General features: G+C 39.2%; 1 protein-coding gene across 11 annotated transcripts in view; it reads left to right on the top strand.

Annotated features, from left to right (window-relative positions):
* Window positions 1–27,098, top strand: part of GRIP1 (glutamate receptor interacting protein 1) — a 307,698-nt gene that overhangs the window by 265,293 nt on the left and 15,307 nt on the right. For 9 of the 11 annotated variants that reach the window (XM_064701889.1, XM_064701884.1, XM_064701892.1 and 6 more), the window contains 10 exons: window positions 1,125–1,280; window positions 6,161–6,347; window positions 7,706–7,851; window positions 8,866–8,946; window positions 16,440–16,509; window positions 16,777–16,922; window positions 21,533–21,677; window positions 22,713–22,852; window positions 23,020–23,208; window positions 25,831–25,984. In XM_064701889.1, the coding sequence (XP_064557959.1) occupies window positions 1,125–1,280; window positions 6,161–6,347; window positions 7,706–7,851; window positions 8,866–8,946; window positions 16,440–16,509; window positions 16,777–16,922; window positions 21,533–21,677; window positions 22,713–22,852; window positions 23,020–23,208; window positions 25,831–25,984 (1,414 nt within the window). The remainder of the gene's footprint in view (window positions 1–1,124; window positions 1,281–6,160; window positions 6,348–7,705; window positions 7,852–8,865; window positions 8,947–16,439; window positions 16,510–16,776; window positions 16,923–21,532; window positions 21,678–22,712; window positions 22,853–23,019; window positions 23,209–25,830; window positions 25,985–27,098) is intronic. The other 2 variants (XM_064701883.1, XM_064701888.1) reach the window with 2 other exon arrangements.

The following is a 27,098-nucleotide window of genomic DNA, read 5'->3' as shown; positions in this document are numbered from 1 at the left end:
TCAAGTTAGAACCCCCTGATAAAAAGACAAGACCAGGTTATTTATTTTATTTTATTTTATTTTGTTTTGTTTTGTTTTATTTTCAATTTGTTTTCTTTCTTTCACTTCTGGTCTATAGTTTTTTTTTTTTATTTTGATTGTGCAGTTCAGTTACTTTTACCTCTTCTCTGGTCCTTTTGTTTTCTGATTTTCCATCATCCCTTCATGTGGGCAGTGAAGGTTGAAAGAAGCAACAGGCAACTTACGTGGGATTCGTGTGCCAACAGCCAGAGCAGCCTCCTCACCTACCACCATTATAACACCTACCACCCTGACCATTGCAGGATGCCAGCCTTGAAATTCCAGAAAGCGCCTCCTCAGAAAAGCCTTCGTAATGTTCACACCTTTTCCTGCTGACATACTCACTTCTCCTCTTCTTCCTTCTCCTCCTCCTCCTCCTCCTCCTCCTCCTCCTCCTCCTCTCCTTCCTCCTCCCTCCCTTCTTCTTTCACTCATATTTTTCCCATTTCAGGCTCTAAAACCTTTTCAGTTTTATGGATGCTACACTTTTTCATAGCCATGCCAAGGTTATTTCTGACATTTTAGACCTTTTCTTCTCTATAACAAAGCAGCCTTTGTAGGCAGGAAAAGGCTTGAAAATTCTGAATTAATCAGCTCTTCTTCTATGTATGAGTAGACCATTGGATTGGAAAAGTGTATACGAAGCATGATTTTTGAATGCAAAGCCTTGCTTACAAATCTTTGTCAGAAATTACCTACTACAAAAAGGCATTTCTAAAATCAGTGTATCTAGATATATTGATTTGCATTAGTCTGGGGATGTGTGTTGAAAAGTTGAATTTCACATGGTTTTCTTAAAGTAAGTTGTATACTATGAATAATCTTTTGTGTCTGCATTATCTTTGTTAGCTTCCAGCAAGTGTTGTCATGAAATGCTGGCTTTACTTTTTCCTAGGGTCGCCTGTGTTTTTTAAATGTCTTTGTTATTGGAAGTGCACCAAGCATTCCTGTGCATCATACACAGCCTATACATAAAATGTTTGATTCATTGATGAGTTACAGGCATGTGCCGCGCTCTTCTGTGAAGACTGAGTGCTGTATGCCAAGTGTTTGATTTCTTACAGCAGCTCTGGTGTCTTCATCCTTCTCTCCTACCTCCATGAGTGCATACAGCCTGAGTTCCCTGAACATGGGGACCTTGCCTCGCAGCCTCTACTCCACCAGCCCACGGGGGACAATGATGAGGCGGAGGATGAAAAAGAAGGACTTCAAAAGCTCCTGTAGGTGGTAACTGCATTTCCTCAAAAATGTGCAGTGAATGAATGGGTGGAGGAGGGGGAAGATGCAGGAAAAAAGCACAGTACCTTAATTAAACACATATATTCTAGACAGAAGAGAGAGTTCCTGGTAGACGTAGGGAAACACAAGGGTGAACATATTTGTCCAATGCTAAAATGAGATGAGTAGATGCTGTCTAGCATAATTATCTCATCTGAAATTTATAAAGGAATATTTTTTTCAGACAGTGCTGGAAGAGTTTGTTACACCATTACTGAAGTGATTTTAAAATTCCTTTTTTAACTCTTCCTATGTTCATTAGGGAATAGTCAAAAGCAGATTGCTGGTAAGCTCAACCAGCTGTCACATTAGGGAAGGCAGAACTTGCCACAGCACCTCCTAGGTAGTTCTAATGTTTACATCTACACCATGACCTGTACAGTCATTTTGGTGAGGGAGAGCACGTTACAGTGAAGACTAAGTAGCCTCATTTGACCACTCTCTGGGACTCAAAGCATGGATTGCCTATGAGTCAGTCATTTCCCAAGCCAGAATAGATCTACTCAGGCTGTTCCATTTTGCATATTGCTAAGCATTCACTGGGCTGGAAAGAGTGTGGCTGTGTCAGTTCATTTTTTCCCAGACTCCATGAGAGTGCCTCCTCTCTTTTGGTTTGTCTGTCTTTGTGCAACCCACAGCAACTCAGTTCCTCCCGAGCAGGGAGGTGAGAACTGCTCTGTAAATCATTTGCTTTAGGTAACAGTGCTCAGAAGTCCACTCTGAAGGAACTGAGCTGCTGCACATTACAGCACTGCTGCTGTATTTTAAAGATTCCCCATGGTCATAGTAAAACCAGAGCAAACCAGCAGCTTCCAAGGACAATCACTACAGAATTATGAGAACACATTAGAGAGGAACTGAGGTTTTGCTTTCTTGCACTTTTTGTTGCTTGCTTGTTATTTCTTCTGTAAAGCACATATTTTTGCATAACATTTGCCTGTAAGTGCATTTTTTGTTTTTAATCCGATCAGCCATTTTTCACAGCTCATCTATTGACATGTTAGCTTCTAATGCATTCTTTTGGGTCAAGGGGGGATACTGTGTCTGTCATGCTATGGTATCAGTAGAGGTCCAGCTCTTACACCTTCTCCTTTGCGCTTGAGAACCTGTAGTAGTGTTACACTAGTAGTAATTGATTTCAATAGTAAAATCAATGCAAAAAATTGTTCATCAGTTGTGCTACGTTTTAGCTGTTCAACAAAGGATGAAATCCTCAAAGCTAATCCTGTTATGGATCTTGGACACAGCTATAACTTGCGCTGTTAAATTTTTCAGATATTTTTCCTTCGAGGAAGCCTTGTCTGTGTTACCTTGAAAGACTCAAAACAAGGCCAGTGATGTGGCATTTAGGGGAACAGTCACATATGTACTGCAGCCCACCTAAAAGATTTTTCAAGTCAGAAGGCCCTGGGGATGACAAGCTGCTATGAGTAAACAAATCTCTAGATAGGAGAAGTTAGGACAAGGCTTAGTTGTGCTGTAGTTTATTACCCACTCACATTGTGAGGTCTCGATACAGAGCATTACAAAATACCTGAAACTGGCCCCATCACTGCATGGTCAGTGCCTCAGTACAGCCTGTGACTGCATCAACAGCCCTGAACTGGAACTGGCTGTGGAGGAATTGGCCGGCCAGCCAGACTTGTTTGCTCTTTTTGTGGGTTTGCTTCTCAGCCCATGCAGAGTTCCTTACTCTGTTAGTAGACTTATACCCATACTTGTGACAGCAATAGCAGCCCACTTTAGAGACCCACACTGCTCTGGACCAGGATAGAGAATGTCCAGTCCTGTATCTTTCCACTATCCATCAACAAGACTTGGAAAACCTCTCCCTTTGTGGGAGACTCATGAGAACCAGGTAGATTGACTGCTGTGCTTTTCATGGAAAAAGAGTAGCAGAGTCTTTCATTTTTAGTGGGATTTTTTTCTTTAATCCAGTTGGATCATTTGAGAGTTTTATTAAAGTAAAGTTTATTAAATCTTTTAGAATGTTACTTGGTAATAAAAATACATAGGTTGCTATAAAGTTTACATTGCCAATTATTTAAGAATATTTGCACAACATAATGTGATCATGGCATAATTCATGAAGATGAAGTGTGATGGCACGATGGGTTAAAGACTTATATCGTCATGATTTAACAATCATTGCATTAGTTATGCAGATCCTTCTAAACATGTGGCTGTAAAAATTGAGGGCATGTCCTGCTGCCACAAGCTTTTTTTGTTGCTTGTTTCAGGTTTTATTCTTCTTCTGCTTTTGTTTGTTTGTTTGTTTGTTTAAGGTGTGGGATTCATTGTTGGAACACTTAGATTATTATTTCATTAAAGTTTAAATCCTGAAATATTTTGCATTAGGTCCCTATTAGTGGTTGCAAACAAGCCATAATTTATACCAATTTACTTTACCAGGATTGCATATGTGGTAGAAGTTTGAGAGAGTTTTAGACATGCACAGGTGCTCTTTTTGCAACAGCTATCAGGAGGAATTGTGAACATTTTTCAATTGGTTGTAGGTCAGAGTGGGAGACTGGAGGCATAATGATCCATAGATGCACCTTGAAGCACATCTTGTTCTGCTTCTTGTATAACTGCAGGCATAAAAATGCATAATCTTCAAATTCACAATCATGATTTGCATAACTGCAGAGCATGTAGCAAACCAGCCCTCAGGAATGTTGCTAAGAGTTAGATGAGAGCTAAACAACTATGCTGGAATGTACCCCTAGCAATAGCAAGCAGTGTTCGCTGTAAATACAAACATATTCATGTCCCCTTTTAAAATCAACAGCACTGCTTCCTGGCCTGTAAAAATTCTAATCCACCAAGGAGTCAAAAAATGTCACTGTTTCTTGCTGCAGTTACTGTTGAGTTACAAACCCCAACGTGCTCTAAGTCATGGGTTTTGGTACCTGTGACATTTTACATTTTGGGTACCTGTGGCATTTAGAGTCTTAGGAAATATTGATTAAGAGACATGATTAAGAAAGGATAATTTTAATCTCTGAGAGGTTTTTTTTGTTCCTGTTTCACTTTCCTTTTCTTTTGGAGTAGAAGGAGTTCCTAATTATCATACTTAAGTGTCGACATCATCAAAATGTTTATCAGAGTGAGTTTTAAATCCTGCAGATAGTGACTTAATTTCCCAATGTGAATTAAAACTTTTACTGTCTTTATTTCAACTGAAAGTTGAAATAAATTTTATGAGATATTTAGCTTCCTAGTAGGACATTATAAAAAGAGTAAGAAGGTTACAGAGTCAACTTAGATACCTGCTGCATGGAGGGAATAGAGGCGTAAGCGATGGGAGATAGAGATGAAGGTAACAAGCAATTGTTATATGACCTTTAAGAAAGGGAAAATTGAACTTTCCTTTGCCCTAAGTTAAGATGTTTCTAGAAGGTGTCTTAGGTATTATATTAATTTATTTGGTTTCATTATATTTTAGCCTTTGCAGCAGTGAGGGCTGGAGAAACCTATTTCTCAGATGCAGTAAATGCTAAAGCTGATGGAAGTTTCAGATTTTTAGTATTTGTATTTGTGTATAAGCATATCTTATTGAGTGCAGATAAAAGAAAGAGTAAGAAGGAAGCTGTTGAGTATCTGAAATGATTCTTAAAAATTATTCTTAGAATTCTTAGAAAGAAAACTTAAAACAAGATATGAGGAAGAATTCACAGTTATTTGGAAGGGACAGTTTTAGTGTGGGAAGGGGCTTTGCTGGGAGAAAACAGAAAATTGTGAGCTTTTGGGCAAGTGAAAAATTTTGCAAAGATCTGTCATTGCCAGCTGTGCTACATCTATCAGATTTATACTGATATAGAGCAAAATGCCAATGCTTGCAGCCCCATAGTGTGGGAAAATACTTATATAACCTCTGACATCTTTTTACAGTTGCACTAATACTGTCTATAATATCAACATTTTTTTTCCCTGTGTCAAAGAAAAAAAAATGCACAAGTAACCTCTCCCTCAAATAAACTATGAAATTTTACCTAATCCTTACCTAATCCTTAGCAGACATGTGTATGACACGAAAGGCAATAGTTTAGTTTGTCACTGGGGGAATTCAAACCATAATACAATAGATGTTTAGACAGAGGTCAGGGAGGCAAAGATGCAGTCCCTCCTTTTACAGGTAGTTTTCGTCTTGATCTGTACTGCAGCCTTTCAGAAGAGGTGTGAGTAAAGCCTGAGTTTCTCATAGAAGGGTCCCCCAGTGGCTTTGAGAGACCCCACAGGGCCTTTTTTCTCACAATCCCTTGAGATACACTGGTTGGCAAAATAGGGTGGTTTGTTCAACTTCCATACATTGCCCAGTTAGCCTGACAAATTGCTGACTTATGGTAAACACGTACAAGAAGAAGGCATCCTTACTTCTTGCAAGCAAGCCTGATTCGTGTGCTTTCTTGCTAACTACAGTGAATGGCTGTGAGATGTTCAAAAGAGGAATCCGCCTGAATAACAGCTGGGCTTGTGCCTCCAATTGCCTTAGTTCCTTTTGAAGTTCTGCTTATCCATGCCTCCAACCTAATGCAAACAGAATTCAAGGATGTCCTGAGATTTTTGGAGTGGGGATATCAAACACATTTATTTTACTCAGAACAAGAATTATCTTTTTGCATTCCAGCATACAACCAGATGTTTTCTATTATCTTATATGCCATAACTGTTTATACATAATTTATAAACTCTAGCCTAAATTGACTTTTAAAGAGACATTTCATTGACTAGATTTATTGTAAAGAACAATTTTCTCAAAAAGCAATGAAACTTCTGCTGTATATGAATGTCTTTCCTCCTGGTCTGCTCTGTTTTGTAGTGTCTTTAGCCTCTAGCACTGTTGGTTTGGCTGGGCAGGTGGTCCACACAGAAACCACAGAAGTGGTGCTGACAGCTGACCCCATAGTGGGGTTTGGGATACAGCTCCAGGGTAGCGTGTTTGCTACTGAGACCTTGTCCTCTCCACCTCTCATTTCCTACATTGAGGCTGACAGTCCGGCGGAAAGGTGAGCTCTTGGACTGACTGCTGAACACATTCCATGGGCATTCTCGGGGGCTTTGGGCTTCTTGCTGTCTTCCAGTTTGTGACAAATTGCAGGGCCTTGCTCAGTGGAGTGGGGCAAGTAATACACTTTCTGTTCTGACGATGGTGTTTCATGCACTTGGTCAGCTATAATGACAAGCACCAGTGTTCTGACCATTCAGAGTCCTCCAGAAGGAGACTGGAAGCTATATTAATGCAAAACAAAACCAAAAAAAAGAAAAAAATCAGAAAAACCAGTGAAGTCAAAATAGTGATAATTGAGTGTGCCGGGGGAAAGCTTTATCCAGCTCTTTTCAGTTTTGGTACAGAATCAAATCTTAGGGAGTACCAGAATTTTGACTTACTAATTATTTCCATTACATTTTTATGCTTAAAAATGTATTTAATCATGTCATGGGAATGATAGCAGCTGCACAGACAAGCACCAGCTGCCATTTCACCTGCAGCGCCCAGGGTCAAAGGCACAGATGATGTCCATGGGTGGGGTGGAAGCATGAAGGCCCCTCTTCCTGGGTCCCAGCGCCTAGAGGACACAACCCATACTGGGAGCGCTAGATAGTGTTGTTGTGCAAAGGGGCAGCAGCTTCTGTGCGTAGGTAGCTTGGTGAGATGCTATGCCATAATTGTCCTTCAAGGTCCGGTTAAGGTGTTTGATCAGGTGGGTCATATCAGAAACTGAGCAGCCAGCCAAACCAGGGCAGTGATCATGTCCCTGTGCTTGGCACTGGTGAGGGCACACCTCAGGTGCTGTGTTCATTCTGGTCCCCTCTTTATATGAAAGACATTCAGGTGCTGGAGTGTGCCCAGAGAAGGGCAATGGAGCCAGTGAAGGAGATGAAGAACAGCTCTACCAAGGAGCAGCTGAGGGAGCTGGAGGTGTTTAATCTGGAGGAAAGGAGGCTCCAGGGCAGCCTTATAGCTCCCCACAACTGTCTGAGAACAGGATGTAGCCAGGTGGGGATTGGTCTCTTCTCCCAGATAACACACAACAGGACAAGAGGAAATGGCCTCAAGTTGTGCCGGGGGAGGTTTAGATTGAATATTAGGAAACATTTCTTCAGTGAAAAAGATTGTCAAGGACTGGAACAGACTGCTGAGGGAAGAAGTTCAGACTCAATTCCTGATGGTATTTAAAAGGCATGTAAATATGGCAAATCAACATGGAAATGGTGGACTTGTCAGTACTGGGTTAATGGCAGGGCTCAGTGATGTTAAAGCATTTTCCCTAATGCTAAACCTAAATGATTCTGTGATACTGTGATACTGCTGGTTCTGGTAACATGCACATCTGATGATTGTTTTGTATCGTTCTGTACCAAGGTGTGGGGTGCTGCAAATAGGAGACAGAATAGTGTCAATAAATGGTGTCCCAACAGAAGACAGCACATTTGATGAGGCCAATCAACTGCTCAGAGACTCCTCCATCACCAACAAGGTCACTTTGGAAATAGAATTTGATGTTGCAGGTATGAATGTCCTGTTATTCTGTCTTGTAAGAAAAATGAAGGAATAAATCCCAAATACATTGCAAGTGTTAGGAATCTGAGGTAGAGGTTTTCTTCTCACATCTACACCATTCAGTTTTCAAGTGACTTATTTGAAATGTGGTTTCTTGTACAGCTTTCTCATTTCACACAGCCCTGCAGTCTACTTCTGAAAGCAAATAGAAATGACAGGTCCTGTAGTAAGATCTGGTGACTGTCTCTCCTCTGACTTATTTCCAGACATTTTTCTGGCCTGAGATAGAAATGTTCTGCTAAACAGAGACAAATCCTCTACAGGCCAAATAATGAAATGTTTCACAAGACAGAAAATTATTTAAAAAGGTGGATAAACAAAAAAACTCTTGAGGTGTTTCACTTACAGTATCTCTAAATAAAATAATATAAAATTAATTAATAAAGGTCAAAAGAATCATTGTTAATTTTTCTGGTATTATTACTAATGGTATTCCTTTATTCTGTAATGTGTTTAAGCACACAGAATATACCCATGAAATCACAAATTGTGTATATCAAGTACACATTATGTGTGTGCACCACTGGATTCGTTTTCTTCCCACTAGATGTTACACCCATGGCAGTTACCTTAGTGGACAGTTAAAAATAAGTACTAGTCCTGCAGCAGCAAAGGTCAGAAATCCTCATGACTCAATCTTCTGTCCTTTTAATTAAAAGCTGTCTGCCAGCAGTGAAATTTTCCCATGTGCTCACAGAACTTGAATATGAGCTAAAAACCTGCAGTCTCAGCTGGCTGCTGGCCCATGCAATCTCCACAAATTCAGTTAAACCTTAAAAAAAAATTGAGTAACCGTGAAATTACCAGTAGAGTTATATATCATACCTCCTTCATTTTAGCACCCGTGTTTCATCCCTGCCTTGTGACTCTGGTGTGATTTCATCAACTTACATGCATAGTTCCATGCTCATGGAATTGCTGTGCCTTATAAATTATCTAACATTTTAAATATTTTTTAACAGAATCAGTTATACCAAGCAGTGGAACATTTCATGTGAAACTACCAAAGAAGCATAATGTGGAACTTGGCATCACCATAAGTTGTAAGTACAAGGGTTTATTTTTCTGACCACGTTTATGGGATAATATGCAGATAGTAGATCTTGTAGCTACAGACTAGTATTTCTTTTGGTATTTTTTTTTCCTTTTTCTAGCTTCTTTTACTCTTTTTCTCTTTTGAAATACTGTTCTGTAATATATTTATACTGCCCTTTAAGTAGTTAACAAAGCCAGAAGTTTGCCAAATCTAATGTTTGACTTACTCCTTCACATGCGTAGTAAATATGTAACTCCAATTAAAGTTACTTACTAAAAAGAAAATCAGAATTAGGTCCATGCAAAAGTATTTCCATAGCTGGGACGTTTATAGCAGAGTCTGTCATGGTCCCTCACAGGCTCCTGAACAGAACCCACTGAAGGGTCTCACAGACATGAGGACGCACATACCTAGGGTTGTTTTCTGCTTCAGAACCCAGGTACATCCTCAGTCTCTAGAATGTTTGGCCAGTCCTGAATGTGCAGCTCACAGCAAAATCCCCTTTCACTGAGGATTGCAGAGATTGCTGAAGAAAGCCACAAGAGCTGGCATCAATCTATTTCTCAAGAAGTATTTGTTGCTGTGGTTTGAAATTAAAAGTGTTCCTATATTTATTTTGTGAGGAGAGAGTAAAACAATGTGTTAGAACTGGATTTTGGCCAGGTGAACTCCAGCATACTGAATTCAGCGCTTGAGGGATGGAAAAACAATCCATATCAAAGTAATGGGCTTGACACTGCAGAATCTCGTGTCATTAGAATTAACTTTCTTTTATAGCTGTGGCCTTTCTTAGGCTATTAGTCTTCCGTTGGAGTTTTTCATGTGTCTTGGGGGAAGATTATGCTTTGTCTTGTATTCTTGGGGCTTTTAGCAGCACAGTGGAATATGGTTAATCAGAAGTACAGGGGGGATCTCACTGCTGAGGATTACATCTCAGGAACAAATGAGAGACACTGCAGGCCTGTTTGTTTGTGTGCACACTTGAATGAGTGTGATACTGTTAGACTCTGTAAGATGTGATGAGATATTTGAAGCAAAATCGGAGGTCTACATGTATCTGTGCAAATGAAAATATTGAGAAATGAGAAAACCTGGAGCAAGGCTGTTCTATTTAAATGTTATTCTTAAGATTGATAAAGGTTTGTAAGGTTGTTGAAAAAATATGAACTTACTAGTAATTTGATTTGTGTTGTTTTTTTGGAATGCAGACATCTACTTTTTGTCTGTAGGAATAAACTTTTAATGGAAAGCTAATGTTCTTGGAATTTAGTTTTTAGCAGTCCTCTTTCAAACTTTGCATGCCCTACTGATCTGGAATCTAATTCCAAAAAATTAATGCTTTATAAAATTAGTGCTTTATATAATCAGAGTAACATGTGGTTGCTCTTAGCTCTCTGCTCTTGTGATTATACTGCAGTATCTTTATATTTAAATTAAATTATCTCTTATATATAATAATCTCATTGATAGTATTTAATTCATATAAAATTTATCTAGGATAAATTATTTACATGGCTTTAAAGCATTTTGTATTAATAACTGGTAGAAGTCTTGAATTGCTGCATGTCATGCTTGCTTTTCAGTGTTTTGCTCTGTTTTACCTAATTAATTGCTAGATAAGGCAATATGATTTGAAGAATACAAACATTTTATATTCATTTTGTCAAATTTCTGTCAGGGCACATTAGCATGCTATTGATTACTGATATTTTCAGAAAGCTATATGATTTCTTTTAAGGAACAAATACTAAAGGAAACTTGGCAGAGGTGGTATGGATGGGGGGGATGGAGATGATCAGATTCATTCACTTGTGGGCTTGACCTCTTGAAAGGGCTACAGACCTGTTTCATCCTCTTCCTTCTCAAGTTAATGGAGTTAATGGTAAATGAGAAAGTGCTATTAAAACATTACAGAGAAACACCTTTCTTACTTTCCATATTCCCCATTTAGTTTGGAATTTGTATAAGAAAGTCAGGAAATTACCTAATCTGACAGACAAGACAGACATTTTTTGTCAGACAGGAAGTGCAACTTCACTTTGGACTGGCATGTGAGCATTTTTCTATTTTTAAGTCCAAGAGTTCTTCTAGGTCAGCTGTTAGGAGTCAGAGATCCTAGAAGAGGAATTTATTTCTCTTTCTTGGAATTGTTGTCCATGATAATGAGCACCAAGAGTGCTTGCACAGTTACAGCCAGGTGCTTTATTGAAGGCATATCTGAGATGACACACAACACTAAAGACAAATAAGCTAATTCATAGACTTTGAAAAACAAGACTTGTAATAGGAGAAGAGACTTTCTTTAGTTTCAGATTTATTAATTCAAGGGAAAAATAACAGAAAACATTAAAAATCCCCTTAGATAGCATAACCCCTTAAAAGCAGGAGAGAAGAAAGTTTCATGAGCATCACTGTTCATATTAATCCAGGGCTCTGAGTTTTAGTTCATATCAGTTATCTCCCAGTATAGTGGTTTTGCCTACTGCTGCCTTCATACACACATTGCAGTCCTATCATTTTTCCCTTAGCTCTGCACTATCTGTCTAATTTATCAATGAAAAATACTTACACTGAATATAGATCTTATTTCATATTTTCATATTTTGCAAATATACATGACTTTATATTTAATGCTTCACATATCACTAGTTGCACACCCAGTTACCTGATTAGAGCAAATAGAAAGCCTCAGTTCTTAAAATTATATCATCCAAATTAAACACAGGAGTGTTCCTGTGCATGTGATTATGCTTTTGTAGCAGAATCATTCCCTAGAAGAAGGAACATTTACACGTAGTGCTAGTAGTACTCAAAGCTGTTTCAATTTATTTGACATTGACTTGAAACCATGTAATGAATATAGATTTTCTTTTCAAAGACAAAAACCTTTTTTAAAGGTTTTTGAGGCAACTGGCTACTTTATCACAGGCTAATTATTTTTTTGTCAAGAACATTGAATGATGTCCAGTAAAATGACTTACTAGTGGATTCTGGTAATTATACTTAACAGCTTTTTTTTTTCTCCTTTCCTTTTCTTTTTTTCTGTCTTATGTAAGATTCTGATATCCTTACTGGTAATGAACTGCAGCACCTTGCTTCATAAATAATCTCTCTGGAGCTAATGGGACTATTCAAGGAATAAGAGGCTGCAAAGCTGGTAAGAATATCAGAATCTCACCCAAACTATCTTCAGTTTCTCTGAGTCACTTTGTCTAGCAGCTATACCATAGTCAGCTTTATTGTTTTTGTATTTCATTGGAAACAAGCTTTATAAATATCTAAAGATGCATTGACTGTGAGAATTTATTTTCTAAAACATGCTTCTGTTTCATGCTTCATCTGGCAAGCTCTACTTAATTTTGAAGCATTACAGGTAATTCTTTTCAAGACAGAAAAATATCAACGGATTTCTCAGCGGCTCCACATGAACCAATACTTAAGGAACCAAAGAGATTCATCAGTGTAATTTTAAAAAACTTCTTTATCTATTTATTAATCACACTATTCTTAAAAATTTCTGGTAGTAAAACAGTATTGTGGATAAATGTACTGACTTTGTATAAAATGTATTTTTCCATCACATGAGCATCTTCTTTTGTTTGTTCAGAGCTTGATCAAACTCCAGAGTTGAAGCCAGGCTGAAAGTAGTGGGTTTTGTCTGGGTGGTGGGTGAGATGTCCACCCCAAAATCTGTTGAGGTCACTTTGTGGGCAGTTTTGTTTGAGTTAGCAATGAAATAAGCAAGAAGCATTTTTTTAGGGTTTTTTTAAAATGTAACGGAACAGCTGATACCCAGAACTGACAACATTTCACTGAACTTACTTTCAAGTGGCTGGGTAAGTGTAGTAGAATAGGGTAGAGAGACCTGGGATGGAGACCAGATCAAAGAGTAATTTAAAGAGAGACAACAAACAACTTGCTTAAGAGCAGCCATTTAGCTTCAACACTAAATTTAGTACCTGTACAACTTCGTGCACTCTTCAGTCCACTTGTAGTTATTCATATAGACTCTAAGGTCTCTGCAAAGCTGAACAAGACTAACAGCTGGAACAGGGAAGAAAAAGATGAGATGAGATGAGATGAGATGAGATGAGATGAGATGAGATGAGATGAGATGAGATGAGATGAGATGAGATGAGATGAGATGAGATCTTCATTGGACGAGGAGAGGAAACAAGTGGAAAGCTGTAACAGAGGGGCAGCAAATGAGAGGAGAGGCTGAACTGTGATCAGGATTAGGGGCAGCTGGGACTTGAACAAGAAGGCTGGACATGGGTGAGTGGTAAGGTGCTTTATTTTTAACAGCCTCTTAAAACCAGAAATAATTCTGAAGTGGAGACTGGAAGCTGTACAGTGTCACTTCAAGCTTACATTAATTGATGTGGGTATATGAAGTGGTCAAAGACTGCTTTCCCTCTGGATCTCTGCTTTCTCTGCTCCCTGGGGAGAGATGAAACAGTGGTGTGTAACAAAGGGGATGGAGGCTGCATAATGAGCAGGATGGAGGATTGCAGAAAGACAAAGGAGGCGATCTCATGGTCAAGGTGGTTTAATGCTACCCTGGAGAAATTAGGGTGGTTTTCCTTTTCTCTGCAAAAGACTTGTGCTGAGACAAGTCATACCACAGGTGGCTGCTTGATTTTATGCAGAAATATTGAGATCATGGGGTTGCACTTACAGAAATGCTACTTGTCTGCAGCTGTTGCTGAAAGTGCCAGTAGTTGTATTTCAGACATAGAAGCATATTTTACAAACTATTGTGAGATATAAAGGCATGGATATCTCAAATTGCTCACTGAAAACTGCCATACTTTGACCAAAATTTTCCTATGTTTCCTTTGCTTATCTGTAAAATCAGGGTAGTACTCAATCTTCTTGCTGGAGACAGCATTTGTTCACCAGTGTTTGGGAGACAATCTGAGCCTGTGGTAATGTGCAAAAAGGTCCAAAATTTCAGGAGGGAATTCGTGATTTTATCTCTGCAACACAACTTGAATAATTTGTAGGAAGTATGCCATGAGCATTGAACAATAACAAAATGAAGTGTGTTGTACTGCTTCTCATTATGGGGGGATTCATTTCACACAGAGCTGTTTGGTGCCTACAAAAAGGCTTTCATTCTCCAGACCAAATAGTAGCCCAGGAGAACTCTTAAAATGCTGCTGGTTCACACTTCCTCAGTTTGAAACTGATAACTTTGTGTGCAGCATCATAATCTTTGCATCCACACGTACTTTGTGGCTCTGCTCTTTGAGCTGTGCTCTTTCCCCTCATTTTGGTTCCTCCTCTCTTCTTTTTACAACAATAATGGTCTGTTTTCTTAGTTCTGGTAATTTTGTAAGACACTTTCATGAAAAGTATTTCAAAACTCAAACCCTAGTCTGCGGTGGATAGCCTGTAACCTGAGAGTAAGGCAACCCAGAGGGCAAAAACATGGAATTAAAAAATCACCAAAGTGATACTCGAAAATTTTAACAAGATACTAATTGGTAAAACAAATCCAAAGGATTCAAGTAAATTATGGAGTTTTAATGTATTTGACCCATGACATGAAAGTATGAGAAACAAGCTATGAAAATAACATATCTTGCAAAAAGTTAATTACTGTTCTCTGAATTGCAACATAATCATTTCCTGAAAGCATGCTGGTTTAGACAAATTTCTAAAAATTCTTCAGAGTCCTTGTATATCTGTCTTCTGGACTTTCACGTTGCATTTGAAATATGGCTCTTTAGCAATTCTTGAACAGTTCCTTTGGACATTCAAAGGCTGTCTCAGCCAGGGCAGCTAAGGTTAACAAGACCTGTTAGCATATTGTGTTGGAAATGTCATTATTAATTTACCATGTGGTTGCTGTAGGTGAAGATCTGTCATTTTGCATCAAAGAGAAGATTCTTGAGCAGCTAAAGTAACTGACATCAGGATTTTGTAGGTGATCCTCCAATAAGGGCAGTTTTTTGGGAGATTGTCAGTTCAGGCCTGGGAGCCTGCTGGAAAGGTACCGTCTGTGAAAGGATGCAGGGGCTCAGTTCACAGAGCAGGAATGGTGTGGGGCAGTTGAACAATACTAAATGTGCAAAACTAATTAGTGCTTTCAGGAGAGCTGAGAGCGTTATACCACATGGCAATGTTTTATTATCAGCACACTCTTTGTTAGCAGTCCACTCTGTTAGCAAAAAAGTCTGTCTGTGTTCACCACATGGAGCACCTCCTGGGCAGAGCAGCTGGAGGTGATGTTCTTCCCAGAGGTAGACAGCATGTGCCACACAGATGTCTAACAATGTGTCTTCCTCACCCTCAAATTCTAAGGTGACTGCTTGCCATATCAGATCTACAGTGCAGTCTTCTGTCAGCAAATGGATGAACCCTCCAAAACAATGCACTCAGCGAAGCCACTTCAAGTAACAGTCCTCTGGAAATAGATAGTGATCACTGTTGACTTCCTCTGGTGTATTTAACTGCTTCCTAGGCAGCTAAAGGTCAAGCAAAATTGCAAAGCAAATTTCCTGGCCAAGGGAAACTTGTCAAATACTTTTACACGAGTTGGTAAAGAATTGCAATGCCTGGCATTGAAGAGCAGAGCATGTTTTTAACCATGAGAGACAGATAGAAAAATTGACCATTAATGTCAGATTCTTCCAAAAAGAGAGAAGTGTGCAAGGAGAGGAGTGGTGGGACTTTTACTAAGCTGCCTGGAATTGCAGAGCTTCTGGTAGGCATCCCCAGTACAAAGTTGGGACAAGTCCACAATTCTTAAGGTCCAGCAGCACTACAGGGGGACAAGGTTACTCTCTTAGAAAGAGGCAGAGGTTGCTTCAGAGGAAGCAGTGCGTTAGAGTGAAGCAAACATTGGTGTGCTGTGAGCTACACCTGTGCAGACATGCTAATAGTGTATCAGCCCAGTGGGGTGTGTGGCCACTCTCCACAGCATCTCCTTTATTGGAAGTGGGTTCCTCCTTCTCAGCCAGCACACCTTACCTTCATACCTCTGCCTTGAGCACGGGATGGGACACAAGTGGATGGAAAGAATGTAGACTAGCCCACTGTAGATATTTTGCCAGAGCAGCTCTGTTGGACAGGGATATGGTATTACAGGATTTATTCTGGCAAAAAATCACCATTAGTAGTTGCACTGAAAGATTATAATGACAGAAAGTCTTCCTTATGTGTTACAGCTGTGCAGAATTTTATGATAGATGACTGGAGCTGTACTGTGGTGTCTTCACATGGCTCAGTCCTGGTCTAACCCAGAATTCAGACATATCAGGCTAAGTTCCCTTTGTACCACTCACTGCAATTCTGAAATTTTCTAATGTTTGAGGAGTATCCAGTCTTGCCAATATGCTGCTGGTGTTAGTTTTCAAGTTCAGATTATTTAGGGGTAGGGGAGGGATATGACACAAGTAAGAAATGTGTTGGAAGTATTGGTTTGGGGTCAAAATTAGTCCATCTGCACATCTAGAAACAAACCCAAATGTCTGTGTATATTCTTTATTACAGCTCCATCAAGCAGAAAACCAGGGGACCCTCTGGTTATTTCTGATATCAAGAAAGGAAGTGTTGCTCACAGGTAAGACTCCCAAAAAAAGCTCCAAATAAAAATCTGTTTATGTGTGTAACCAACCAAATTCAAATTAAACAGAGAGAGCTTGTAAGAAACTGTGCGCTTTTTTTTTTTAATAAAAACTTCTGTGAAAAGTTAGAAAATAGAAGGCATATTAAGAAATAATTATCCTAAAAATCCATCTTGTTTCTATAATAATATTTAGACCTTTCCCTAGATACCTTCCTTTTAATGTTACTTGAGTTTCATGTCAGCTTGTTTGCTTGTTTGCAGGACTGGGACACTGGAACTGGGTGATAAGTTGCTGGCAATAGATAATATTCGCCTTGACAACTGCTCCATGGAAGATGCTGTCCAGATCCTCCAGCACTGCGAGGACCTTGTAAAGCTAAAGATCCGCAAGGACGAAGATAATTCCGGTATTAGCAATGACTATGGCAGATTCCTGTGGATTTTCAGGATTTCTAGAGCATAGGGGATTTCATTTCAATTTTAGTGAAATGTTTTTTCTGAACATGTCTGGTTTATGCTAATGATAATCAGAAAATGTCACCTAAAAAGAATTTTAATGGCATATAAAGTGTTGAATTTTCTCACTGGCTATATTGCTTGCACTGCAAAATTAGGTCTTCAGTTCAGTGAAAAGACAATTGGCCCTCAGGTGCAGCCATATAAAGTAGATCTGTTTCTTACCAGAGTATTGGGATTTTCTCTGCTTTTAAAATTGGAATCATGGTTAGCAAAGCATAGATTCCTAGGCTTCAGTTCTCCAACAAAGTGGTGTAGTGTGTGCTTTGTCCATAAACTTAAAAATTTGACTTTTGATAAGGTAAGTAGTACTTTACACACTGTGCTGGGTATGATGGGTGCCATGTCTGATCAGCCCAATGGAATAATGGACTTGCCATAATTTTCTGCACCTACATGTATTCATAGTCTTGTGTCTTTCCCACAGTGGATTCCATAAGAGCAGAATTTCTACCTGGAGATAATAAAGTGAGTTCTGTTATGCACTGTAGGGCAAAGGAAGTAAGACAATTATAACTACTATTACTGCTGGTGTTTATATTACAGTGTTAGACAAAGGCACAAAGTGGAGATTCAGTTCTCTTCAGCTCTTTTTGTAAAGAGCTTCTCACAGCAAAAAGGCACAACCTGCCACACTTTATTATTTGAAATTAGGTGCAGCTGTTGAAGTGCTGTTTAGAATTGCACTAGAAGACTCTTTTCCTTTTTCTTTCCCCCTTCTAATTGATTTTGAAAGCAAACCAAGTATCTTCTTAGTATTATAGTACAAAGCAAAGGCAGCTGCATTTAGTACCTTGTGCAAATTGTTGCTGTAATTGAAATGGGGATTTCGGTCTCCACTCATGGAAAATAAGATCTTTGCTCTCTTAGGTATTGCACGCCATGGTATCTGGTACAGATTTTAGTCTCAGTGGGATTCCTATACCACAGTTTCCTTTTACACACTCTCATTGCTTGATATGTATCTGTATCAAGATTCTCACACAGTGTTTTATCCAGACATGATTGGTGTAACTGAACAGATTCAAGTGTAACTGGACAGCTACTCAGAAACCTACTAAAAAAAATTCTTTGTACAAATTATTCTTGTAAGAGTTGACTAAGTGTCAAAGTGTAAACAAAAGTAATTATAGCAGATTTGAGGTACTTTGAAATTTAAAATGAGTGAGTGTCTCCTCAAATGTTAAAGAAAACAGTGTTAGTGGTATAACAGTAGCAAAGGGGTAATGAAAAGTATATCTCAGTTAAAATAATTCTTTTTGTGTTTGCCATTAATTTACTTATGAAAGTTTTTTTCCTCACAAAGGAAAAAATGTGCTACTCAAACTCAACAGAGGAAAATAATAAATTCCCTGAGAAAATACAAGCCTAGTGCAGATTGATGAGTAGGCACGGAGCGCTCCAAAATGTTTTGTAAAGCACAGAATAAGATTAAGATTTAAACTTCTTTTTATTTGTCACTGCATGCTTTTTTGAGGAAGGTGAGGCAGGAAGGGGGGCTCTCTGAGCTGTGTTCCTCTGAGCCACCGTGCAGCTGAGGCCACAGCAGGGTGAGGCATGTCAGGGCTCCAGGATCCTGCTGCTCTTGGCCCTTGTCACTCTATTGCTCTGATCTTGTTCTGATGAGCAAGAGGCTACTGGGCACAGCAGAGCCACTGAAGCACAGAGGATCTACTTTCATTAAATGTGGTTTCCAAGAATTAGCCACAAGAATTGCATCACAATAAAAGAAAGATGGAAAATCTCAAAAAGATGAGACCCATAACCATAGTACTTCAGTTATATCTTCTCCCCAGATGGAGGTATGCTTCCAACAATTTTTGCTTTTCTTCTTGCCAGCTTCCCAAACTGAGGACAATCTTAAGTCCTGATTAACCTCATGGTTAGCTCCCTTTCTTGAATATTACCATTCTTTGCTTTCACATGGCAGAACTGGCCTTCCTAGTAAATTCAGGCCACATGTATGCCCTGTTCTTGGACAGCTCCAACATTCTGGTCAGCATAACATTCTGCCAATAATTGTCTGACCTACAGCTAACCAAAAAACAGACATAATGGACCAGTCTTCTTTCCAGTCATTCACTGAGATCTATAGACTTCCAGCTCTCAGGTGGAAAGGCTGCTGATTGTTAGTAACTTTTCATTCACTTTGTGTATATAGCAGAGAAATGTTAATGTTGTGTCACTTGTTAGCAAGTGCTGGCTATTACATTTTCAGCTAGCCTGGTGTGTTACTTTCCACCTTTCAGCTGAAGCCTTGTACCATGTCCATGCCACATCTGGATGAACAGTGCCAGCATTAGACCTCAGGGGATTTGTGGTTGTTCCATCAATGCTTTAAGCAAGCAAAGCTGCCCCTGTTCTGCTGTGCAGTGGCAGCTTGCATGCCAGCCCACTGTGAGCCACACAGGGGCTTCCAGTGACATCTGGGCAGCTGGGTGCTTCTGGGAAGGGCATGGCAAACAAAGTGCAGTTGATGTGAACTGTGCCACAACACTGATGGCAATGCCCCAGGCAGGCACAAACCCCCTGTGTTCTTTGCTGAATGAACACCACTAATGCTTCTCTCCTTTGAGTCTCTGTGTGTAGCTTTTTCTGTACATGGATAGCAAGGAGGATATAGAAGGAGAAGGTGGGGGGCTGAAAATCTAAATTTTCTGAAAATTGGGAAGAAACTTAAGTAGCTTCAAATGTATTAGTGTTCCTGCAGTTCTGCCTAAAGTACCACGTTCAGTATTAGAAGGAGGCAACTCTTTGAGCCTTTGCTAGTGATGTAGGTTTGGGATTTTTTTTTTCCCTTTCTAAGCTTTTCTATCTACAGGAACAGGAATTATAACATTTGAATTTTCTAAGTTGTTTTAGTTTTAGTAACATTTATGGAATGTGCATCCTAGACATTTTCCCCGTTCACTGAACTGCTTAAAATGTCATTACCCACAGATCTAAGAGAATTTGTCCACCAGACCAGTTGTCCTGGCTGAATTCCAATATCAGAACATGAGCTAGAAAGCATTTGTTATTTTGAGGAGAATTCTGGCATTTTAAATTTTAAAATATTACTTCACAACTCAAAGATGGTACAGTTGATTGCTCTCCTTCTGTGGTTAGGATTTTTTTGATAATATGTAAAGAGCATTGTGTAAATACAGGCACATACCTTGTTGGTGCAATGCCTATTGAGTGTTGTTTAAGGAAATACATTGTATTTAAATTTACTCAGTGATGGATTCTTTTCCAATTCTGATAATTGTTTGGTAAGATAAAACTTTAAAATAATGCAAATTACTTCAAGCAATATCATGAAATAATATCTAATGGACTTACTATTCAGTTTAGTTGATAATTCAGTATACAGAAGATATTTTTGATTCTGTTACAAAAAGCTCAAAACATGTCCATCAAAAACATGGACTATTTACAAACACAGCTGCTCATCTTATAATGACTTTTGAATTTAAGAAAGTTTGGGTTTAAAACTTTTGAATTACCTTTAATTTTAAACACCTTCTATTCAGTTCAAGAAACAGATGAGTATCAGTATTTATACCATAGTAGTAACTTGCCTTTTCTCTAATAATGTGACACTGTGGCAAATGAGGACAACAGCCTCCTGGTCTGCAAGAGGCAGAGCCTGGCCAGCAGGTCAAAGGAGGTGCTGCTTCTCTGCTGCTCAGCAGAGCAGAGGGATTTCTGGAGTGCTGGGTCCAGTCCATGGGCTGCCCAGTGCACGACAGACATGGGCACACAGTGCATGAGGTCCAGCCAAGGGTCACAAAGGTAATGAAGAGGCCAGAGCATCTCTCCTCTGAGGAAAGGCTGGGGGAGATAGGACCACTCAGCCTGGAGAATCTTATTAGGGTGTATAAATATTTGAGGGGAGGGTGTAAAGCAGACAGAGCCAGGCTCTCCTCAGTGGTGCCCAGTGGCAGGACCAGAGGGACTGAACACAAACCTAAGCATGTTGAGGTTCTGTTAGTGTCAGGAAACACTTCTTTACTTTGGAAGTGACCAAACACCGGCACAGGCTGTACAGAGAGGTTGTGGAGTTTCTACCCATGGAGAAATTCTAGAGCCAGCTGGACACAACCCTGGGAAACCAGCTGTAGTTGGCCCTGCTTGTCCAAGGAGGTTGGACAAGGAGGCATCCAGAGATCCTTTTCAACTTCAATCAATCTGTGATTCTATAACGAAATAGCCTTAAGTTCTAGTTTGATAGGAAGATCATCTAAAGATTTTAAAGAGAGTAAAATTTAGTCTTAACAGAATGAGGAGAGTTTTTCTATCAACTTGTTTTTCTATCAACTTTTGGTAATAAAAAATTGCATGATAGGTATTTTTTTGTTTTTTAGAAAATAATCTGGTAGAATATGATTAAGAATTGTATCTGAGATGTGATCCTTTGAAAGTGCTGTTCGATTACAAGTCACTAGACTGAATATGCTATTTTTTTCATTCCTTCTTTCATAAGAAATCAATTGCATCCCCTTGGCATTTATTGCAGATGAACAGGAGAGCTCTGGAGCAATTATTTATACTGTTGAGCTCAAGCGCTATGGTGGGCCTCTTGGAATTACAATCTCTGGTACTGAAGAGCCCTTTGATCCCATAATCATTTCCAGCCTTACAAAAGGAGGATTAGCTGAAAGGTAAGTTGGAAAGAAAATTATTTTTAATATTCTCTCTGTCAAAATAGAGGTTTATTTTGTTTACCTAAAAACCCTGATTTTCCTGGGTTAGCAATTGATTTTTTTTATAATTCTCCAAATCTGAGTTCATAATCTTTTTGCTGTTGTTTTTTGATCATTGCCAAGCTCCAGGAGCATGAGCAGGATGTACATACGATACAAGGCAGAGGATTGTGTATTATTATAGATCACCAAGGAAAACCTAATCAATCAAAGTGAGCAGTTTGAGTAACAGGAACATTTTAGCAGTCTTTTAAAACCAATACGGTTGTATAATACAATAAATAAAGAAAGCACTTCATGTGTGCAAGTTTATCTGAACCCATCATACACTTATCTGCTACTGCATCTGCATGTGCACTTACATACACCATAGAAAGTGTTATCAGAGGAGCAGAAATGCTCCTCATGGTAAGTGACAGATAGAGAATAATGAAAATGATCAGGATTTCTGTCACCCGTCATTTCTCAGATTGGATGAGTCGTTGAAATTTGGTGGTTTCACCTTTGGTGGTGGTTTCAGAGAGAAGGTTCAGCACACAAAACATGATACTGTGCACAGCCAGAACCATTTACACAAAAGTAATTTATTTTCTTTTCTTGATTGATCCATCCTGAAGGCCAGGTTTGTGAAATAGCTGTGTTGCTTGCTTACAGTGTTATGAGACTTCTAGAAACTTGACTCATTTTAGGATTTACTAAGCTGTCTGAGATTGCTCTTGAGCAGGTGGGCTGCAGTGAGTTTCATCCACAGGTGATTAACTCAACTGTCACAGTAACAGAGAAATGCACATAATGCCTCAGCTCTGCTATTGTCACTACAACAAAGGTGACTTGCTTTAAGCATTTCTAACAAAAGAATTTCTCTGTGACACAGCAGTAAAAGCAAAATGAAAGAAAGGGAGATGAGACTTTAATGCTCCAAAATGCAAAGAAATTGCCTTTGTTGCCTTTTATTCTCTATTCTCAATGTTTTATTTCTCTTTCTTATTGTAGGACTGGGGCAATTCACATAGGAGACAGAATCCTAGCAATAAATAGTAGCAGTCTGAAAGGAAAACCTTTGAGTGAAGCCATTCATTTGTTACAGATGGCAGGAGAAACTGTCACCTTGAAAATCAAGAAGCAAACAGATGGTGAGTGGGGCCAAGAGTACCATCCATGGTCCTTAATGCACGTGTTACTGCAGATTAACAAGCATTTAGCCATCCATGGAAAAGCTTGGTGTCAGGAGTAAAAACCAGATTCTCAGAACTGCAGTAAAGCAAGGATCAACACCTTTTTTTTATATAATCCTATTCAGCTACCAGTCCCAAGAAATTTTCTGTGCCTGTGGGTCACGTGAGTGAGCTGAGTGATGCTGAAGATGAAAGCTCTGCTGCACAGAAATCTGGCAAGCTCTCAGACATCTATTCCACTGCAGTGCCAAGTGTGGACAGCGCAGTGGAGTCCTGGGATGGCTCTGGTATTGATACCAGCTTTGGAAATCAAGGTACTGTCAAAAATACAATCGACATTTAAGGCAGGAATTATTGCCTTCATGGTTGACCTTCCTTTGCCCTAAGTAGAACTTTATCTGTGCTAACTTTTAACCCTGTACTTTATAATGTGCTGCTGTCTCATTATGACCACACATCTCGGCAGGCAGCATGATTTCTTGCACTTGGCTGGCCTCAGATTCATTCTTTCATGAGGATGTGATGTGTTACAAAGCATTTATCAATACATTAACAGGCTTTTGTTAGCTTTACTGACATCTGAATAGCCTGGTCCATAGCTCATCCACAACTAAATGAGTTTATCCTTCAAGCACAGATCAATGCAAGGCGCAGAACACTCTGGAGATGTTCATGAGTTTGATGCCCATATGCATTAATTTTTAAATGACAACAGATTTATTATAAACTGCTCAAGGGCAACATTAGTCATTGCCTATAATTTGTAAATCCTTTGCTTCTTCCTCATTCCTACAGTATTAACACCTAACTCCCAGCTGTCAAAAACAATAATTCCATTTAAAGACATGATTTTCTATAATGATAATTTTTTCACCTCTCTCTGACTATTGTTTTATATAGGATTTTCAAATAATTTCAATTTGTAACACATATTTATTTAGGCAGTGAAGGATATAGACATCTTGTAATATTCTTGATAACAAGAAAAGTAACTTACACACAACTTCAGTGTTTCATTTAACTCTTTTAAAAATGTTTCTTCCCATAGTAAAGCATGTATTCCCATTACCTGGGAGGTATTTGGACACAGATAGATCCTTACTTCAAATAACTTTTCCACTGGAATTGGAATTTGGATGAATTTGATCCCTTTCCTTAACTGTGTTGGTCCGTTTACCAAAATAAGTTATATTAGATTTTTCTTCTGGTATTTTTCATAGTTCTAAGGAGAACTATTGCTGAATAAGTGCCAGGATGGTAATTCTCATTTTCTGGATGAATTGAATGTATTTGGAGCAAATTGTTCAGCTGTGGAAAGGATTGAGGCCCGGAATGCTTTCCAAAGTCCTGATTATTTGGATTCTGTGCCAAAGCTGAACCAGTATCTCAAGGCATTTATTTTTTAACTCCCTTGAAAAAATCAGCCCAGACTTGGCTGCATATATGGCACCTCTGCTAAACAGCCTGAGTGCAACCAGATTTGTGCCTTTATCCCTTGGTGTCGTGGTGGCCCCCATTTCTGTAAAAGTTCATTCTGTCTTGACCCATCAAGCTGAGTTTGGCTTTGCTCCAAACCTTCTTGGCAATAAGCACAGACTAAGCAAGTTGAGGAGTTTGGGGGATGGTTCTGCAGCACCAGATAATGCTTTATCCTATTAATTACCAATTTAATGCTGGTGAGCTGTCTTTTCTCTCCTTGAATTAATACCCCATTTTGTACCTTTGTCTTATGTGTCTGTTTTACTAATCCGGAGTCTTCCCCACACAGCAGTCACATTCCCCAACCAATACCTTTCCTAGAATCTGGGACTGTGTTAATATCTGCCAGTTTGCTGGGAAATGCTCACAGCTCTGTAGGTACACAGCATTTGAGGGAGACAGGTCTAGACTGATTTATGGAAGCAAATTTCCCTCTTGAGAGGGGGGCAGCATTGATAATAATAACACTTCCTAATCCAATATGCACAATATGCACATCAAAAAACACCAACTTTTGTAGTGTACAGAACTAAAAAAGTAATATATCAAGGTGCAGTATATTATATATATATGTTATATGTGTGTATATATACATACATACATGCACACATACAGACATATATAGTGTATATATTATGTATATCATTCCCACCATAATGGATTTTTCTTACTAGATCAGCATCAGCTTGTGACCCATTGATCCATGTGTTCTTGATACATCACTTGGAAACTGCTTCCTACCCGGAATTCAAATTACACCTGGTTTCAGTTAAAGTACTATTGAAATAGTACCTGCTTTGCTAGTATGATAAAAGCACCCAGAAATAAACTCTGCAGGTCTAAAAGCCATGTGATGCCACTTACACAGCCTTGAGACACTTAGAAATGGGTGATAGAGATGGTGTATATTGGTCCTGGGAATGTGTGCCCATTGTAAGACAGGTCTTTCCTGAGCTCTCGGAGCCCTAGCAAAAGGGCACATGAAAAGCCAAGTTTGTGGGATTTTTTAATGCATCTTTGGAGACTGTTTTCAACACATATGAAGCAGTTTTCTTAATAAGTTAGCTTTAATTTTGGGCATGTTGCATATGACCATGTAAACACGTATTTAACACATCCATGGCATGTGATTTATTCACTACTGTTCAATCTAGGATGTTGAATGGGAAATTGATAAATTGTGGCAGTATCTAGAACTAAATATAGAAGCAGCTGAGACATAAACAGTAGGAGAACAGTGTTAGATGTATTTAAGATTTTGCTTTCAGTGGACTTTCACAAGAGAAACTCTAGAGCATACCTAATTCCAGACATAGTCTAGGTCAAATAATCTGGCTACAGGCAAAAATAAGTTAACAATGACAGATTCAACAGTTCTTGAGAAGCCAGCTTCAGAGGTGTGCTTTCCTGTCGCTTCAGCATATGCGTTGCTGCAAACTAGTACTTCCTCTTTTTAGGACACACCTATCAGGCTTCAGGCTACAACTTCAATGCCTACGAGTGGAGGAGTCCCAAGCAGGGCAGTTTGTCCCCTCCCGGCAAACCACGGAATCACCCGTTCCACGATCCGGGGCTCAGCGACGACGAGTGGGACCGACCTGCAGCCAGCACGTGAGTGCCAGACCAGTGTCTGTTCTCTGGCCTGCAGCTGCAGCACTGCCTCCAAAATGAACAGCACTAACTGTCTTGAATGAAATTATGTTTTCTAATGAAGTTATAGCAGACACAGTATACTTAATGAAACTTACTGGGATGGATTAGTGGTCTTTATGGAGGATTATGATGCCAACACCAAGACCTATATTTATTTCAAGTTACTTCAGCCTATAAAACACAGCATTTATCCCTTAAGAATAAACAAACAAAAAAATTAGGGCATTTCCCTGGGCAAGTTTCAGAAAAAATCTGATCTGTTTTCCACTGCACAAAACTAAACCTACAGATAATGTGGCTGAAGACAGCTGGTGTGTTAATCTTTAGTCTTCTATGAAAATTCATTTTGGTTTGGGCAAAGAAGCACCAATTACAATCTTCTTCCATAAATGCTTGAGACATTCACATTCAGTAGGAGTGATTCAGTAGGAGTAAAAAGTGATCCAGGTACAAATGTCTTGTCCAAACTATTGGTATTTTGCCATGCATTTATTTCTTCTCTTCTGAGAAGTAAATCTCATTTTCAGTTAATTTCTCTGCAGAAAAAAGCATTTCCTGAGGGAAAAAAAAATTACTTCACAATTCCTGGAGATAGTGAAAGACCCAAAAATCTATCTTCTGTTCTAAGTTTTCTTTTCTTTTGGATTTGTTAGTGCATCCACTGCAGAGGCTTGGGTAATTTCTGCCAATGAACAGTTCTTCCTCAGATGTGGGAAGACAGGCATCACAGTAAAAGAGATTTCTGTGCTCTTTGCACGCACCCTCAGGATCTGCAGACATGCATGTCCTTCATGAGAAATACACTTTCTTGGTGTGCCAGCACAGCTAGCCTGAAATCCCAGTCTGTGAAAAATTCAAGTTCAGTATCAAAAAACCCCTTCCTGGTGCCTGTATAAACACACTGGGTAAGGAAATCCATGAGGTCCAGTCTGTAAGCTTTGAAATACAAATCAAGGCAAAGATTAGATGCTGCTTTCAGAATTTGAATGACAAACCCTCTGATACAGTGGCATTTTGTCTGGAGACAAGCCTGGCAAGATGGCAGCTAAGATATGAGCAAGTGTGAATTCCC

This window comes from Zonotrichia leucophrys, chromosome 1A, assembly GCF_028769735.1.
Source record: "Zonotrichia leucophrys gambelii isolate GWCS_2022_RI chromosome 1A, RI_Zleu_2.0, whole genome shotgun sequence".
NCBI classification, from domain to species: Eukaryota; Metazoa; Chordata; class Aves; order Passeriformes; family Passerellidae; genus Zonotrichia; species Zonotrichia leucophrys.
The sequence above is the reverse complement of the archived record's forward strand: the minus strand, read 5'-3'. Positions and strand labels throughout refer to the sequence as shown.